The sequence below is a fragment of the Rhinatrema bivittatum genome, chromosome 11, assembly GCF_901001135.1.
Source record: "Rhinatrema bivittatum chromosome 11, aRhiBiv1.1, whole genome shotgun sequence".
In the NCBI taxonomy this organism is placed as follows: Eukaryota; Metazoa; Chordata; class Amphibia; order Gymnophiona; family Rhinatrematidae; genus Rhinatrema; species Rhinatrema bivittatum.
Window position 1 is genome coordinate 3824536 of NC_042625.1, and position 19591 is coordinate 3844126.

The 19591-nt window shown below is 48.6% G+C and overlaps 1 protein-coding gene across 9 annotated transcripts in view; it reads left to right on the top strand.

Moving 5' to 3' along the window:
- CLASRP (CLK4 associating serine/arginine rich protein) overlaps positions 1 to 19591 on the top strand; it is a 531120-nt gene that overhangs the window by 54720 nt on the left and 456809 nt on the right. For 8 of the 9 annotated variants that reach the window (XR_003859212.1, XR_003859213.1, XR_003859215.1 and 5 more), the window contains one exon: positions 1001 to 1137. Coding sequence is in view for 4 of the 9 variants with exons in the window: in XM_029620007.1 (XP_029475867.1) it covers positions 1039 to 1137 (99 nt within the window). In the remaining 5 variants the exon portion in view is untranslated. Of the gene's footprint in view, positions 1 to 1000; positions 1138 to 19591 lie in introns of those variants that run through there. The other variant, XM_029620010.1, reaches the window with a different exon arrangement.

Genomic DNA, 19591 nt, shown 5'->3' on the forward strand with positions numbered 1-19591 from the left:
TTCCAGATAGAAAACATAATAAATACAACCAAAATTTTGATATAACAAAGTAAACTCCATAATTAAAATATAAAATACAAATCAACATAAACATGGACAACCTCCTCCTACTTTTATAAGACTGTTGCCAACACCAGAGGATCCTCTCCCCAAGCTCTCTAAAGCTTATGCTACTGTATATACTATCCCCTTGTAACTACACTGACACATGCTTTGTAAACCTAACTTATTGTAACTTTGTAAATCTAACTTGGCTGTAACATGCTTTGATCTCCTTGGCTAGAAAGGGTTGATATTAATAGATGATGATGACTCAAGGACACAAATGTATATTGGGAAGAAAAGAGGCAAGGGATAGAAATGTACTTTTATAATGTACAAGTGGAAAGGAAGTTCTAGAACAAAGGAGTTATACTCAAGCAACATAAGGAAACAATTATTTTGGGTTAGGTTGGTGGTTGTATGGAATGGCCTTTCAGGGGAGTTGATATAGGCAGAAACAACAAGAGTTGAAAGCATGGGGTAAGTATAGAAAATCTTCATTCTGCCAAAGAGTGAAGGAGGGAACTTATTCTACCAGAAAGCAAATTGGGCAGACTAAATAGACCTTATTGTCCTTTTCTACTATCATATTCTGTTTTCTATGACATCTAGTTTCTGGTGAGGAGGAGGAGTTTTGATCTTCTTGAAGAAATAAAATAATCCAAGCTGAAATTCTGTGATTTTAAGGTTCTGAGGACAGGGATTGTAATGACTTCTCACTTGTATGTCTACCTCTTCCTTGTCCTCAGGATCTTCTGCATCTCCCCTTGCTTTCACACCATAGTAGCTGTCCCTTCTAAGTATCATGTTTATTTGCAACTGGTACAGGTCACTGCAGCTCTCTGCAAAGCAAGAGTGCAAGCAGTGAAAGCTCTGACTTCTTGGAGACATATCATATGCGATGTGTTTTGTGTTTTTTTTTTCTTTCACCTATCTTTCTCTTGTGTTTGCTTTTCAGAACAGGCCACTGGAAGGTGAAAGCTGGGGAAAGTCAGCATGTGGCACGAGGCTCGGAAGCATGAGCGCAAGCTCCGTGGTATGATGGTGGATTATAAGAAGCGTGCTGAGCGCCGCAGAGAGTACTATGAGAAAATTGTGAGTTTTATTTGCACTCAGGAGGCTTGCCAGTGTCTCTTGGCTACAGACTAGCATGGATAGGGTGTGGTTGGGGGAGAGGACTTAAGTGCAACTGTCATGGGATTGGTTAGATGTTTCATACATTCATATATAGTGCTAGAAGGGACCTCAAGGGGGTTATCTAACCATCTCTTTACCTTCAGGCAGGAACTCACCATACAGTATTAGAAGACTAAGAAAAAAGAGAAACTGTATATCAAATTTTCATATCTTCATTAGATTTATACATGATTTTGAGATTAGTATTCAGAGACATTTAGCCGGATAACTGAATATTTTGGAGATTTATTCGGCTAAGTTATAGATGGATAACTCATTCCCTGTACTTACTCAGATCAGTCCAGACTTCTGAGTTTTGCTTCCTCTCCAGCAGATGGAGATAGAGAAGGTTTTACTGACACTGCTACTTAACCACAGTTCCTCAGTATTTCTCTGTCTCCAGCAGATGGTAGATAGGTACTAAACCTGCAGTTCGGCAGCTGGGATAGGTTTGGTTTGTTTGTTTGTTTTTGTTTTTTTGTAAGCTTTCCTCCTGGAAGTTTTTGAATCCTGGTGGGTTCTTCCCTGTCTGGTTGAGGTGGACAAGCCGGGGGTTGGTGACTCTTGTGTGTGCTTGTACAGTGCGCCCGTGGGGTGTAAATCTGGTGGTCCTGATCCTTCCCCTTCACAAGGCCGCTCAAGAAGCTGCAGGTTCCAGATATCCTCTGGTCTGAGGAAGTCTATTTTGTTTTTTTGGTGTTAGACTTTGTGCTTCAGTTTGAGTGTGTGAGTAAAGTTAAAAGCAAAAAAAAAAAAAAGCAAAGGGAAAACATCTGAAGGCAATTGCACGGCTGTGCTGGCAGCTTCCTCCTCACTCTTTACACCGGCTGAAATAGGTTTAATTGGTTCTTGTTTTCTCCTGCCTGTCTTTCGGTCAGCGTCCTCCCAGGTGCGATGGTCCGTGGCTCGGCATGCCATGCGTGTGGCTCGACACACTCTCTTGAAGAAAATAGGAAAAAGCATAAGCATTGTCAGGTTAAGTGTAAAACATTGATAAGACAGATGAAGAGAGAATTCGGCTGTAGAGGCAAAAATTCATAATAAAAACTTTAAAAAAAAAAAAAAATATCAAAAGCAAGAAACCTGTGAGGATGTCGCTTGGACCGTTAAATTACCTAGGGGTTAAAGGGGGTATTAGGGACGATAAGGCCATTGCAGAAAGACTAAATGAATTCTTTGCTTCTTTGTTTACTAATGAGGATGTTGGGGAGATACCAGTTCCGGAGATGGTTTTCAAGGGTGATGAGTCAGATGAACTGAACCAAATCACTGTGAAACCTGGAAGATGTAGTAGGCTAGATTGATAAGCTAAAGAGTAGCAAATCACCTGGACTGGATGGTATGCATCCTAAAAAATGAAATTTCAGATCTATTAGTTAAAATTTGTAACCTATCATTAAAATTATCCATTGTACCTGAAGACTGGAGGGTGGATAATATAACCCCAATATTTATAAAGGGGCGATCTGGGAAACTATAGACCAGTAAGCCTGAAGTCAGTGCTGGGAAAAATAGTGGAAACTCTTCTAAAGATCAAAATCACAGAGCATATAGAAAGACCTGGTTTAATTGAATACAGTCAGCATAGATTTACCCAAGGGAAGTCTTTCCTCACAAATCTGCTTCATTTTTTTGAAGGGGTTAATAAACGTGGATAAAGGTGAACCGGTAGATGTAGTGTATTTGGATTTTCAGAAGTTGTTCGACAAAGTCCCTCATTAGAGGCTTCTAAGAAAACTTAGTTGAGCATGGAACCCATGGTTCCATGCTCAACTAAGAGTCATGAAATCTGACCTCAGGAAAATTGAAAAAGAATGGCTAAAAGACAGATGCCCCGTAAAATCACAAAGATACCGTACCCAACTGGCCACCTACAAAAAATCGATTCTGAACACCAAACGTGACTACTACAGTCAAAAAATCAAAAGCTAAACCAATAACTTCAAATCTCAATTCAACATAGTAAATAATCTCATTTCTGAAAACAGCGGATCAGACACAACCGAAACCAAAACGTAAGCCATGACCTAGCTTCATTTTTCAAGAACAAAATAATCAAAATAACTGAGGCCTTCAAAAACCCCTCGATCATAGAATATAAAAGCAACACAACGAATATCGCACCTTGGATGTACTTCGAACCTATCTTCACAACAGAGATCGAAAGAATGTTAAGAAAAATAAACCCAGCTAGCCATGACCTCGACACCACCCCTACTAGACCTTAAAGAAATTGCTCATTCCATTGCCCCTACAATAGCAGCAATCATAAATAAATCCCTCGATGAAGGTGAACTACCAATCAAACTAAAAACTGCAACAATCAAACCAATACTTAAGAGAGAGAACCTGAATCCAGACGACCTGAACAACTACCGTCCAATATCAATTTCCTAGCGTGTAGCAGATGGACTCAGAACAAATGGGTATAGTGTGCTCGTGCTAGCAGTTGGAGACGGATCTGACGTCAGCACGGGTACATATACCCCCGCAGGAAGTGCAGCAATTCAGTAATTTCCGTCTCCAAAGCAGTTTGGAGTTACCTCATGCTCGCAGAGCGTTTTTCCAAATTCTACCGACTAAATTCATAGAAGAAACCTACCAGAAGACGAGCCCCGCACTCCTGCGGTGATACCATTCGGTCCCTCCCCCAGTTGTTTCCCGAGGTGATTTCCGTGGTCCCTCGGAGATAAGAGCCTCGGTCCGGTGGCCGACTCGCGGCAGGGACCTAGCCCCCGAGTGAGAAGGGCTCGGGTGCGGCCTAGAGGCAGCGGGTGCACTTCCTCGAGCGTGGCGGTAACGGTACTCACCCTCTCCCCCTGCAGCCGGAGACCGCCCGGGTCGCAGCCGGGAAGCGCCAAAGACAAGGTAAGGCGTACATCTTTTGTTGGTCTCCGAGGAAGCAAGGATTAGCGGGGTCTGCCTACGTGGCAGCCCACCAAGGAGGTCGCCATTTTGCCTGCCTGCTCGCCGTCACCTTCTGCCTAGGCGCACGTTGATAAGCTGGTTCGTCGCCTCGCTCTAGCGCTCAGGCCAGACTGGGCGCACAGGCGACGGGCGCATATTTCATAGAGGCGCACATTGAAGACACCTTGTTTCATGTTGCTAAGCGCACATCGAAGGGCGCACGTTGCTGGGCGCACGTTGATAAGTGCCCGTGGACAGGCGCACGTGGATAAGCACACATTAGTAGGCGCACATCTTTCGCGCATATTACAAGGCGCATACTCCGGCTGGGAGCACACCGCATAGAGATGACAGACAAGATGGAGCTTAAGAGAGCCCATGCGTCGGCAGAGCCGGCACCTCCAGAATCAGGCATAAGAGCTCTAGGCCTCTGCTCAGCATGCCACCTCAGAGCCACACAGAGCGAGGAAGCAGACTCCCTATGTGCCCAATGTGAGGAGGCCCTGGGAGTTCCAGGCCAGGGCCGGTCCCAGCCCAGCCTACTTGCCAGTTCCTCACGGGACACCCCGGACCTAGCAGGCTGCAGTGAGCAGCCAGGGAACCCGAGAGACCTGGTGCCCCTAAGGCTAGAACCTGCTTCGCTCTCCTGGGTGGAATTATTCAAGGGAATTCATGCCTTTGTCAAGATGCAGTCTGATCCCCGAACGGACCCATACGCACCGGATGACCCGGCCCCGGGCCCTCATGACCTAGGCACGGCCACTCGCCACCCGGAAGCCCCGCTTATGGAGATTCAGATTTCTCTGAAGAAGAAGGCGAGCCCCCCGAGGAGGGAGAACTTCCCTCGGGGATAGAACCGTATTGGACCATGAGACGCTTCTTTCTTAAAGAGGATCTCCCAGACCTGGTCTCTCAATGCCTGTCGGAGCTGGCCATCCCGGGCCAAGACACCCCAGGGGAACCGAGAATGAACCCCCTGTTGGAGGGCCTGCGCCAAACGGCCCACCATTTTCCCCTCCTACAAGCAGCACAGCAGCTAATCGATCTGGAATGGAATGCGCCAGAGGCCTCATTCAAAGGGGTCGGGCCTTGTCTGGCATGTACCCCCTGGACCCGGCGACCAAGGAGCTGCTGGCGTGCCCCAAGGTAGACGCCATAGTTAGTGCAATTGTGAAGCGCACCACCATTCCGGTGGAGGGGGGAGCGGCTCTCAAGGATGCACATGACCGGCGCATGGACACCATTCTGAAAAAAGCCTTTGAGGTGGCAGCCATGTCCCTACGAATTGCGACCGTAGTGATGCGTTTCTGTTTGTCACAAGCCAGGACAACACCCCGGGAGAAGAAATGGAATCAGCCCTCTCGTTCCTCACTGACGCAGCCTCCGACCTAGTCCGTACGGCAGCCAAGGGAGTATCATCCTCAGTGGCAGCCAGGAGACAGCTCTGGCTACGAAATTGGTCGGCCGACGACTCCTCCAAGACGCGTCTCACAAGAATGCACTTTAAGGGATCCCTCCTGTTCGGCAGCGACCTCGAGAAACTGGCTAATAAATGGGGCGCCTCTCCATTACCCCGTCTACCAGAAGACAGGTCAAGGAGGAGCCAGCGCCCTTTTCCTAGGCCATCCAGAGGTAGAAACTCTCAGTGCTTCAACCCTTACAGGGCTTGCTACCAAGCACCTCGTTCTCAGGCCAGGAACCAGTCCTTTCGGACCAAACACAACAAGAGGAGAACCGGCTCGGGTTCCGGTCCTGGCCGCACCCTACAATGAGAATCAGCCAACCCATCTGGGGGTAGAAGCCATAGGGGGCAGGCTAACCCTCTTCTACCACAGGTGGGTCGAGATTACCTCGGACCAGTGGGTCCTCGCCATCATCCGAGAAGGGTATTAACTGGACTTTCTTCGGCTCCCTCCGGACAAGTTTGTGGAATCTCCTTGTTCTCCCCTCAAGAGGGCGGCACTGGAAGTTACCTTGCGGAGGCTCCTGTCCCTAAAAGCCATAATCCCAGTGCCTGCATGGGAGATAAATTCTGGGCATTATTCCATTTATTTCATAGGACCCAAGAAAGAAGGCACCTTCAGACCCGTCCTGGACCTCAAGTCAGTCAACCGACACCTACGGGTCCCCAGTTTTCGCATGGAAACTCTGCGGTCTGTCAAAAGTGCAGTACAGCCAGGGGAGTTTCTCACATCCCTAGATCTGTCAGAAGCCTACTTGCATATCCCAATCCATCGGGATCACCAGCGCTACTTACGCTTCAAAGTCCTGAACCAACACTTCCAGTTCCGAGCTTTACCCTTCGGGTTAGCCACCGCGCCGCGGACCTTTACCAAGGTCATAGTAGTAGTGGCGGCGTCCCTCAGGAAGGAAGGAATTCTCGTCCATCCCTACTTGGATGATTGGCTGATCGGGGCAAAGTCACCGGAGGAGAGCCACCAGGCAACCAACAGAGTTATATCTCTTCTGGAAAGCCTAGGATGGGTAGTCAACATAAACAAGAGTTCCCTACAGCCTTCTCAGTCGCTGGAATACCTAGGGGTCCGATTCGACACCCTGGAAGACAAGGTCAGCCTGACCTCCAAGAGGAGATCGAAGCTCCGGAATCGTCTGCAGGCCCTGCTGAGCGCCGCCCGGCCCACAGCTTGGGATTACCTACAGGTCCTGGGCCTCATGGCGTCCACTCTGGAGGTGATACCATGGGCGCGGGCTCATATGAGACCATTACAACGCGCCCTCCTATCTCGGTGGAGCCCACGATCGCAGAGCTACACCATACACCTACCTCTTCCAGCCAGAGTGCGGAATCAGCTACGGTGGTGGTTGCAGCCCGGCCACACGAGCCGGGGGTCAAGAATGTCCTCCCCGACCTGGACCCTGCTCACTAAAGATGCCAGCCTGAATGGATGGGGAGCACACTGCGAAGGACTCACCGCCCAAGGGCGGTGGAACAGAGAAGAGTCAGAGTGGAACATCAACCGACTAGAGGCACGGGCAGTCAGGCTAACATGCCTGCGATTTGCCCACAGACTTCGAAACAGAGCTGTCAGTGATGTCGGACAACGCCACCACAGTGGCATACATCAACCGACAGGGCAGAACCGCTAAAATCCCCATCATTTTGGATTTCCTGCAAGATGGACTTCAGAAGGGTCTGTCCCTCAATTCCATCAAGGTTCAGGTGGCAGCGCTATGCTGCTACGGTCCCCGGAGTGACGGCAACAGCATTGCCACACACCCAGACGTTTCACGTTTCCTGAAAGGAGTCAAACACATTCGCCCGCCACTGAAGTGGCCAGTGCCCCTGTGGAACCTCAACTTAGTTTTGGAATTTCTAGTGGGACCCGCCTTCAGACCCCTGCGAGGCCTGTCCCTCAGTTTGTTAACCTTGAAGATGGTGTTCCTGCTGGCCGTATGCTCAGCACGCCGCATCTCAGAGCTACAAGCGCTGTCCTGCCGTGATCCCTTTCTCAGAATCACTCCTGAGGCGATCCATCTTCGCACGGTTCCCTCCTTTCTACCTAAAGTGGTCTCACAATTTCACCTCAACCAAACCATATCCTTGCCTACCACGGAAGGGTTGAAGTAGTCTGAGGACGGTCGAATACTGCGCCATCTCGACATCGGCAGGCTGCTGTCCAGATACTTGGAAATGTCAGAAGCAGTACGAAAGACAGACCACCTGTTCGTCCTCCACAGCGGGAAGAAGCGGCCTCAGGGGCAGCCATCGCCTGCTGGATCAAAGAAGTTATCAAGGCAGCCTACGTCGAGGCAGGAAAACCACCACCTCTACGGGTCAAGGCTCACTCTACCAGAGCGCAGGCAGCCTCCTGGCAGAAACTAGGATGCTGTCGCCTGCAGAAATATGTAAAGCAGCAACGTGGTCCTCCCTCCATACCTTCTCCAGATTCTACCGTCTGGACGTCCAGGCTAGGGAGGACACAGCATTTGTGAGGGCAATCCTAACCGGACCTCGGGCAGCCTCCCACCCAGTCCGGGAGTAGCTTTTGTACATCCCATTTGTTCTGAGTCCATCTGCTACACGCTAGGAAATGTAGAGATTACTTACCTGATAATCTCCTTTTCCTTAGTGTATGCAGATGGACTCAGCATCCCGCCCAGCTGCCGGTATACATGGGGATTCACCGACTCACGGTAAGCCAGGTTTCCTTATATAGGGCTTCCACCCTGCCGGGTGTTGACGCCTTCCGGTTGAGAACACTGGCGGTTTCCAGCTACTATCAATCGGGCAGGGTAATTATGTTCATTTAATCGATCGGTCAGTCACACATATTTCCATAAAGCTTTTGCAAGGAAGATTACTGAATTGCTGCACTTCCTGCAGGGGTATATGTACCCCGTGCTGACGTCAGATCCGTCTCCAACTGCTAGCACGAGCACACTATACCCATTTGTTCTGAGTCCATCTGCATACACTAAGGAAAAGGAGATTATCAGGTAAGTAATCTCTACATTCTACCCCTTCTAGCAAAAATGACAGAAAAAGCGGTACTGAAACAACTCAATGATCACCTTGACAACTACAAAATTCTTCAGCCCACTCAACATGGCTTCAGGAAAAACCACAGTACCGAATCACTACTGCTCAACCTATCAAACAATATACTCGGAGGATTTGATAACCATATAAGGCATCTACTAATCCTCCTCGACCTCTCCGCTTCCTTGATACAGTTGATCAGAAAACACTAATATCAAGCCTAGCAAACATCGGGCTCGCTGGTAAAACTCTGGATTGGTTCACTTCTTTCATAAAAGACAGATTCTTCAAGGTCTCCATCAACAACTCCTCATCGGAAGCAATCCCCCTCAAAACAGGAGTTCCACAAGGATCTGCGATATTCCAAGAGTCTGCCCATGTGGAGACTCTCCGTGGGGGACGCCATATTGCCCGTGTGCTCGCTGTCGCCATCTTGGCCTACTCGCCGCGCCGTTCGCCTCCGAGCGCACATCTCCGAGCCAGGCGCACAAAGCACTTGTGCGCATAGACTTACGCGCGCATAATTCCTTGCGCGCATAACTTGCAGGCACATAGCCGAGCGCATATAAGAACAAAAGAAAATAAGAAAATGCCATACTGGGTCAGACCAAGGGTCCATCAAGCCCAGCATCCTGTTTCCAACAGTGGCCAATCCAGGCCATAAGAACCTGGCAAGTACCCAAAAACTAAGTCTATTCCATGTTAGCATTGCTAATGGCAGTGGCTATTCTCTAAGTGAACTTAATAGCAGGTAATGAACTTCTCCTCCAAGAACTTATCCAATCCTTTTTTAAACACAGCTGTACTAACTGCACTAACCACATCCTCTGGCAACAAATTCCAGAGTTTAATTGTGCGTTGAGTAAAAAAGAACTTTCTCCTATTAGTTTTAAATGTGCCACATGCTAACTTCATGGAGTGCCCCCTAGTCTTTCTACTATCCGAAAGAGTAAATAACCGATTCACATCTACCCGTTCTAGACCTCTCATGATTTTAAACACCTCTATCATATCCCCCCTCAGTCGTCTCTTCTCCAAGCTGAAAAGTCCTAACCTCTTTAGTCTTTCCTCATAGGGGAATTGTTCCATTCCCCTTATCATTTTAGTAGCCCTTCTCTGTACCTTCTCTATCGCAATTATATCTTTTTTGAGATGCGGCGACCAGAATTGTACACAGTATTCAAGGTGCGGTCTCACCATGGAGCGATACAGAGGCATTATGACATTTTCTGTTTTATTCACCATTCCCTTTCTAATAATTCCCAACATTCTGTTTGTTTTTTTGACTGCCGCAGCACACTGAACCGACTATTTCAATTTCAATGTGTTATCCACTATGACACCTAGATCTTTCTTGGGTTGTAGCACCTAATATGGAATCCAACATTGTGTAATTATAGCATGGGTTATTTTTCCCTATATGCATCACCTTGCACTTATCCACATTAAATTTCATCTGCCATTTGGATGCCCAATTTTCCAGTCTCACAAGGTCTTCCTGCAATTTATCACAATCTGCTTGTGATTTTACTACTCTGAACAATTTTGTGTTATCTGCAAATTTGATTCTCACTTGTCATATTTCTTTCCAGAAAATTTATAAATATATTGAAAAGTAAGGGTCCCAATACAGATCCCTGAGGCACTCCACTGTCCACTCCCTTCCACTGAGAAAATTGTCCATTTAATCCTACTCTCTGTTTCCTGTCTTTTAGACAGTTTGTAATCCACGAAAGGACATCGCCACCTATCCCATGACTTTTTACTTTTCCTAGAAGCCTCTCATGAGGAACTTTGTCAAAAGCCTTCTGAAAATCCAAGTATACTATAACTACCGGTTCACCTTTATCCACATGTTTATTAACTCCTTCAAAAAAGTGAAGCAGATTTGTGAGGCAAGACTTGCCCTGGGTAAAGCCATGCTGACTTTGTTCCCTTAAACCATGTCTTTCTATATGTTCTGTGATTTTGATGTTTAGAACACTTTCCACTATTTTTACTGGCACTGAAGTCAGGCTAACCGGTCTGTAGTTTCCCGGATCGCCCCTGGAGCCCTTTTTAAATATTGGGGTTACATTAGCTATCCTCCAGTCTTCAGGTACAATGGATGATTTTAATAATAAGTTACAAATTTTTACTAATAGGTTTGAAATTTCATATTTTAGTTCCTTCAGAACTCTGGGGTGTATACCATCTGGTCCAGGTGATTTACTACTCTTCAGTTTGTCAATCAGGCCTACCACATCTTCTAGGTTCACTGTGATTTGATTCAGTCCATCTGAATCATTACCCATGAAAACCTTCTCCATTACGGGTACCTCCCCAACATCCTCTTCAGTAAACACCGAAACAAAGAAATCATTTAATCTTTCCGCGATGGCCTTATCTTCTCTAAGTGCCCCTTTAACCCCTCGATCATCTAACGGTCCAACTGACTCCTTCACAGGCTTTCTGCTTCGGATACATTTTAAAAAGTTTTTAATATGAGTTTTTGCCTCTACGGCCAACTTCTTTTCAAATTCTCTCTTAGCTGCGCGCACAACTTACACCTCAATCTAAGCGCACCGGAGCGCACAAGATTTACGTGCCGACAACCATGCCACCCCCAGGAACAGAAATTAAAGCGCAAGGCCTCTGCCCAACATGCCACATCAGAGCCGCACAAAGCGAGGAGGCCGCCCTGTGCACGCAGCGCGAGGAGGCCCTGGGAGTTCCAGCTCAGGGCCAGTGCCACCCAGGGCCGAGTTCCAGCTCCTCAGGGGGCACCCTGGACCTAGCCAGGGGGACCCCCCCCCCCCCACAGACGAGGACCCCCAAGGAACCAGCGCCCCTCGGCTTTGATCCCATATCATGGGTGGAGTTTTTCCAAAGGGATTCACGCCTTTGTTCAAATGCAAACTGAACCTCTGGCTGTCCAGCCACATGCTCCACCGGAGGACCCACAGGCTCCAGGCCCCTCAAGACCTAGGCACAGGCTCCCATTACCCAGAAGCCCCACCTACAGGGACTCTGACACCTCTGAGGAAGAAGCCAAACCCCTAGAAGAAGGGGAGCGCCCCCCAGGGACAGAGCCTCACTGAACCATGAGACGCTTCTTCACAAAGGACGAGCTCCCGGACCTGGTCAATCAATGTCTGACGGAGCTCACTATCCCGGGCCCAGGTACTTCGGGGGAACCAAAACCGAACCCCCTACTGTGGAGGGTCTTCGACAGACTTCTCGCCATTTCCCTCTGTTACAAGCAGCACAACAGCTGATTGACCTGGAATGGAATGCTCCGGAGTTCGCATTCAAAGGGGACGAGCCTTGGCAGCCCTGTACCCCCTGTACCCAGCAACCAAAGATCTTCTTGCATGCCCAAGAGTGGATGCTATGGTCTGCGCGGTCTCTAGACGCACCACTATCCCAGTGGAGGGAAGAGCTGCGCTCAAAGATGCACATGACCGACGTCTGGAGTCCATCCTCAAACAATCATTTGACGTCGCCGCTATGTCTCTGCAAATTGCGGCCTGCTGTACCGTGGTGACACGTGCCTGCCTATCACAAACCAGGAACAACACCCCGGGAGAAGACATGGAATCAGCGGTATCATTCCTAGCGGACGCTGCCTCCGACCTAGTGCGCACAGCGGCCAGAGGAGTGTCCTCTGCGGTTGCTGCCAGGAGACAACTCTGGCTCCGAAGCTGGTCAGCCGACGCATCTTCCAAAACGCGCCTCACAAGGATGCCCTTCAAAGGATCCCTCCTGTTCGGCAGCGAACTAAAGAAACTGGCTGACAAATGGGGCGAGTCCCCATTGCCGCGACTGCCAGAAGATAAGACAAAGAGAAATCAGTGTCCTTTCCCCAGGTCCTCCAGGGGCAGAAGTTTGCAGCGCTTCAATCCTTACAGGAACTACTATCAAGCGCCCCGTCCTACGGGCAGGAACCAGTCTTTTCGGACCAAGCACAACAAGAGGGGAGCCAGCTCGGGTACGGGCCCCAGCCGCACCCCACAATGAGATTCAGCCAACTTGTCCAAGGGAAGAAGCCTTAGGGGGCAGATTAGCCCTATTCTACCACAGATGGGTCGAGAGAACCTCGGACAAGTGGGTCCTAGCCATCATTCGGGAGGGGTACTACCTTGATTTCCTACGAACCCCTCTGGACAAGTACATGGAGTTCCCCTGCCACGACCCCTCCAAGAGGGAGGTAGTGGAAGCTACACTGTCCAGGCTACTGGCACTCGAGGCCATAACCCCAGTACCTCCACAGGAAATAAATACTGGCCATTATTCCATTTATTTTATTGTTCCCAAGAAAGAGGGAACATTCAGGCCATCCTGGATCTCAAGTCGGTCAACCGCCACCTCAGGATCCCTCGCTTCCGCATGGAAACCCTACAATCCGTTATAAGGGTGATACAACCAGGAGAGTTTCTCACATCCCTGGATCTTTCAGAGGCCTACCTGCACATCACCATTCATCAGGATCATCAGCGCTACCTACGCTTCAAAGTCCTGAACCGTCACTACCAGTTCCGGGCACTACCCTTCGGGTTAGCCACAGCACGCCGGATGTTCACCAAGGTGATAGTGGTGGTGGTGGCAACACTGAGGAAGGAAGGAATCCTTGTTCACCCCTACCTGGACGATTGGCTGATCAGAGCAAAGTCACTGGAGGAAAGCCGCCAAGCAACCAGCAGAGTCATAACTCTACTGGAAAGCCTAGGATGGATAGTCAACACAAACAAAAGTTCCCTACAGCCCTCACAAACAAAAGTTCCCTACAGCCCTCACAAACAAAAGTTCCCTACAGCCCTCACAGTCGCGGGAATACCTAGGAGTCCGATTCGACACCAAAGAGGACAAGGTCATCCTGACCCCCACAAGGAGATCAAAATTGTGGAACTGGCTACAAACCTTGCTGTGGACTATCCTCGTCCCATAGAATGGGATTACCTCCAAGTCCTCGGGCTGATGGCATCCACACTGGAAGTTGTGCATGGGCGAGAGCTCACATGAGGCCCCTACAGCGCTCACTCCTATCACGGTGGAGCCCACGGTCCCAGAACTACACCTATGTCTATCACTCCCGGGCAGAGTTCAGAACCAGCTACGGTGGTGGCTGCAGGCTAGCTACATGAGCTGGGGATCAAAACTATCCTCCCCAACCTGGACTCTACTCACCACAGATGCCAGTCTACGAGGATGGGGAGCACAGTGCGAGGAACTAACCGCCCAAGGGCAGTGGAACGTAGAAGAGGCGGGATGGAACATCAGCCGCCTAGATGCGCAAGCAGTCAGATTAGCCTGCATGCAGTTCGTCCACAGACTTCGAAACAAAGCGGTCAGAGTAATGTCTGACAACACCACAACAGTGGCCTACATCAACCGGCAGGGGGGAACCAGAAGCCAATAGGTGTCCCTAGAAATAGACCCCCTGATGGCGTGGGCGGAAGCATACCTCCAGGAGATCTCCACCGTCCACATCGCCGGGAAAGACAACATCACGGCAGACTTCCTCAGCAGGGAAAGTCTAGACCCAGGAGAATGGAGGCTGTCACCCACAGCCTTCAAGATAATAGTGGATCGGTGGGGGACACCGGACATGGACCTTCTGGCAAACAGATCCAATGCCCAATTATACAGATACTTCAGCCGCAGGCGGGAACCGCAGTCCCAAGGGATCGATGCCTTGGCCCCTGGGGACTCTACTATATGCCTTCCCGCCGTGGCCCCTACTGGGCGCAATCATTCACAAGATACACCTACACAAGGGACTAGTTCTTCTGGTGGCTCCGGACTGGCCAAGAAGACCCTGGTACCAGACATGAGAAGACTGCTGGCAGGGAACCCCCTACCCCTGCTCCCACACAGGGACCTACTACAACAAGGTCTGATCCTCCACGAGGACCCGGCTCATAAGATCATAAGAACATAAGAAATTGCCATGCTGGGTCAGACCAAGGGTCCATCAAGCCCAGCATCCTGTTTCCAACAGAGGCCAAAACCAGGCCACAAGAACTTGGCAATTACCCAAACACTAAGAAAGAACCCATGCTACTGATGCATTAATAGCAGTGGCTATTCCCTAAGTATAATTGATTAATAGCCATTAATTGTCTTCTCCTCCAAGAACTTATCCAAACCTTTTTTGAACCCAGCTACACTAACTGTACTAACCACCTCCTCTGGCAACAAATTCCAGAGCTTTATTGTGCGTTGAGTGAAAAAGAATTTTCTCCGATCAGTCTTAAACGTGTTACTTGCTAACTTCATGGAATGCCCCCTAATCCTTCTATTATTCGAAAGTGTAAATAACCGAGTCACATCTACTCGTTCAAGACCTCTCATGATCTTAAAGATCTCTCATATTCCCCCTCAGCCATCTCTTCTCCAAGCTGAACAGCCCTAACCTCTTCAGCCTTTCCTCATAGGGGAGCTGTTCCATCCCCTTTATCATTTTGGTTGCCCTTCTCTGTACCTTCTCCATCGCAACTATATTTTTTTTGAGATGCGGCGACCAGAATTGTACACAGTATTCAAGGTGCGGTCTCACCATGGAGTGATACAGAGGCATTATGACATTTTCCGTTCTATTAACCATTCCCTTCCTAATAATTCCTAACATTCTATTTGCTTTTTTGACTGCTGCAGCACACTGAGCCAACGATTTTAAAGTATTATCCACTATGATGCCTAGATCTTTTTCCTGGGTGGTAGCTCCTAATATGGAACCTAACATCGTGTAACTACAGCAAGGGTTATTTTTCCCTACATGCAACACCTTGCACTTGTCCACATTAAATTTCATCTGCCATTTGGATGCCCAATCTTCCAGTCTTGCAAGGTCCTCCTGTAATGTATCACAGTCTGCCTGTGATTTAACTACTCTGAATAATTTTGTATCATCCGCAAATTTGATAACCTCACTCGTCGTATTCCTTTCCAGATCATTTAGATATATATATATTGAAAAGCACCGGTCCAAGTACAGATCCCTGAGGCACTCCACTGATTACCCTTTTCCACTGAGAAAATTGACCATTTAATCGTACTCTCTGTTTCCTGTCTTTTAACTAGTTTGTAATCCACGAAAGGACATCGCCTCCTATCCCATGACTTTTTAGTTTTCATAGAAGCCTCTCATGAGGGACTTTGTCAAACACCTTCTGAAAATCCAAATACACTACATCTACCAGTTCACCTTTATCCATATGTTTATTAACCCCTTCAAAAAAATGAAGCAGATTTTTTAGGCAAGACTTCCCTTGGGTAAATCCATGTTTACTGTGTCCCATTAAATCATGTCTTTCTTATATGCTCTATGATTTTGATCTTGAGAATAGTTTCCACTGTTTTTCCCAGCACTGAAGTGGTCTATAGTTACCCGGATCGCCCCTGGAGCTTTTTTTAAATATTGGGGTTACATTGGCCACCCCCAGTCTTCAGGTACAATGGATGATTTTAATGATAGGTCACAAATTTTAACTAATAGATCAGAAATTTCATTTTTTGAGTTCCTTCAGAACCGTAGGATGCATACCATCCGGTCCAGGTGATTTGCTACTCTATAGTTTGTCAATCTGGCCTACTACATCTTCCAGGTTCACGGTGATTTCGTTCAGTTCGTCTGAGTCATCACCCCTGAAAACCATCTCTGAAACTGGTATCTCCCCAACATCCTCATTAGTAAACACGGAGGCAAATAATTCATTTAGTCTTTCTGCAAGGGCCTTATCTTCCCTAAGAGCCCCTTTAACCCCTCTGTCATCTAATGGTCCAACCGACTCCCTCACAGGTTTCTTGCTTTGGATATATTTTAAAAAGTTTTTATTATGAGTTTTTGCCTCTATGGCCAACTTCATTTCAAATTCTCTCTTCGCCTGTCTTATTAATGTTTTACACTTAACTTGGCAATGCTTATGTTTTATCCTATTTTCTTCAGATGGATCCTTCTTCCAATTTTTGAAGCATGTTTTTTTTGGCTAAAATAGCCTCTTTCACCTCACCTTTTAACCATGACTGTAATTGTTTTGCCTTCCTTCCACCTTTCTTAATGCGCGGAATACATATGGACTGCGCCTCTAGGATTGTATTTTTAAACAATGTCCAAGCCTGTTGAACACTTTTAACCTTTGCAGCTGCACCTTTCAGTTTTTTTTCTAATTGTTTTCCTGATTTTATCAAAGTTTCCCTTTTGAAAGTTTAGTGTTAGAGCTGCAGATTTATTTATTTATTATTTATTTATTTAGATTCTTTTCTATACCGAAGTATAGCATATTGCCTTCACTCCGGTTTACATTAAACAAACAACTTTGTACATATAACATTTCTGTGTGTTAACTTATTAATAAGTTTACAAAAACTGGATACATTTCAGTCTCGGATATAGATTATTAACAGGAAGACAAGAAGAATAACGTATAGTGTGCTCATGATAGCAGTTGGAGACGCAGTCAGATTTCAATCTGATGTCAGCACTACATATACCCGTGCAGGAAGCACTGCTCTTCAGTATTTCGCAGTCTCCTTAGCAGTTCGGGACTATACATACGCTTGCACAGCCTTAGAAATCCAAAACAAAGAAGAAAATTAAAAAACAAAGAAGAAATAATCTTATCTCTACAGACGAGCCCCGCTCTCCTGCGGTGATACCTAAGGGTCCCTCTCCAAGTCGAGAATTCCTGAGGTGATTTCAGAGATCCCTGAGAGGTAAGCCTCTGTTCGGTAGCCGGTTCTTGGCGTGGACTTAGCCCCCAGGAATAGGAGTGCCTGAGAGGCAGCGGGTGCAATACCGAACGCGGCGGTGAAGGTACTTTTCCCTCTCCCCCCCGCAGCCGGAGACCATCCTGCCCGAGACCGGGAAACGCCAAGACACAAGGTAAGGTACAAAACTTTCTTAAAGTCTCCAGTCTCTGAGGCTTGGATAGCTGCACAGATCGCCAGTCAGCTTCTGTCCTATCTGGTTGATCAGCCCCGTACGGGCTAGACCCCGATCCAGTACGAGGGTCCTCCCACGTGGAGACCCTCTGGGGGGGGGGTCACCATCTTGCCCGCGTAGTCGTCGGCGCCATTCCCCCCCTCGATCGCCATACTGTCCACTTAACTGAGCCATGCGCACAATGGCGAGCTGGGCATATAACCTACTTGTGCGCATCTGTGTCAGGTGCACAGTGAAGCGCACTAGGTGCCAGACGCAGAGCGGCACGCCCAACGGCGCCGGGTACACAAGTTAAGCCTGTGCGCATAGAGGCACGCACATAGCGGCCGGCCCGCATATTTTTGCAGTTTGCACGCATATCTAAGCCGCCTGGTGCGCTCATATAAACGCACAGACCAGTTTTGAATGACCTTATGCTTCCAAACCATGGCACCACCAGCCAAGAAAGCCAAGTCACAAGTCCTCTGCCCAGCCTGCCACCTAAGAGCTGCGCAAAACGAGGAGGCCTCTTCCCTGTGCCTACAGTGCGAGGTGGCCCTGGGGGAATCAGGAGAAGGGCCCCTCCCCCCCCCCCCCCCCCCCCCCCCCCGACCAGTGGAGGAATCGGCTCCATCAACGATAGTATCCCGGACCTCTTTATCCCTGGCTCGGCCCCTTCTCAGTTGGGCCCCTCGGGGAACGCCTCTGGCTTCAATATGTACCCAGGAACCTTTTCCTGGGTAGAACTCTTCAAAGGACTGCAAACCTTTGTCCAGGCACAATTTGTGCCACCAGCGACACAGCCTCAGCCTCCACCAGAAGCACAAGATCTTCCAGGCCCCTCTCGGCCTCCCCGAGACATGCCCCCTCCGGACAAAAACCTCCTCTTAGGGGACATGGACACCTCATAGGAAGAACCAGACTCTCTGGAGGAAGGAGAAATCCTTCCAGGAACGGAACCATACCGTACCATGATGCGTTTCTTCTCCAGAGACGAGTTACCAGACCTCGTGTCTCTGAGCCTGAAGGAACTGGCCATTCCAAGCATAAGCGCCACAGCGGAACCAAAGACTAACTCTCTTCTGGTTGGACTCCGTCACGCCATTTCCCATTGCTACAAGCCGTACAACAACTGATAGACCTGGAATGGAATGCACTGGAGGCCAGTTTCAAAGGAGGACGGGCCCTAGAAGGTCTATACCCACTGGATCCCTCAGCTAAAGAACTCCTGGTGTTCCCCAAAGTGGATGCCATGGTGTGCGCTGTCAGGAAGCGCACTACCATTCCAGTCGAAGTAGGAGCGGCACTCAAGGATGTCCAGGACAGACGTCAGGAATCCATCCTTAAACAGTCATTTGATGCAGCACCTATGTCACTACAGATCGCTGCCTGCTGTGCCGTGGTGACACGTGCCTGCTTATCACTTGCCAGGAACGCTATCATGCCCATCGAAACATTAGAACCAGCGATATCCTTCTTCATGGATGCGACGTCCGACCTGGTGCATACCTCAGCCAGGGGCATCTCATCCATTGTGGCAGCCAGAAGGCAACTCTGGCTCAGAAGCTAGTCAGTCGACAAGACCTCCAAGACGAAGCTTACGAGAATGCCTTTTAAAGGAGTCCTCCTGTTTGGAAGTGAACTGGAGAAGTTAGCCGACAAATGGGGCTAATCCCCAGTACCTCGGCTACCGGAGGACAAGAACAAACGAAGTCCAAGGGCAGAGGATCACAGCGCTTTAGACAGTTCAAGAATACATACCAAGCACCTCGCCCAGCAGGCAGGGGCCAGTCCTTTCGGAACAAACGCAACAAGAAGGGAGCCGGCTCAGGTCCAGGCCCCAGCCGCACCCCACAATGAGAATCAACAGACCCATCCACAGGAAGAAGCCATAGGGGGCAGGCTTGCCCTATTCTACTGAAGATGGGTCGAGATAACGTCGGACAAGTGGGTCCTAACCATCATTCGAGAGGGATACTATCTGGACTTCCACAGCATCCCTCCAGACAAGTTTGTGAAATCCCCTTACCACTCCCCCTCTAAGAGGACGGCAGTGGAAACTA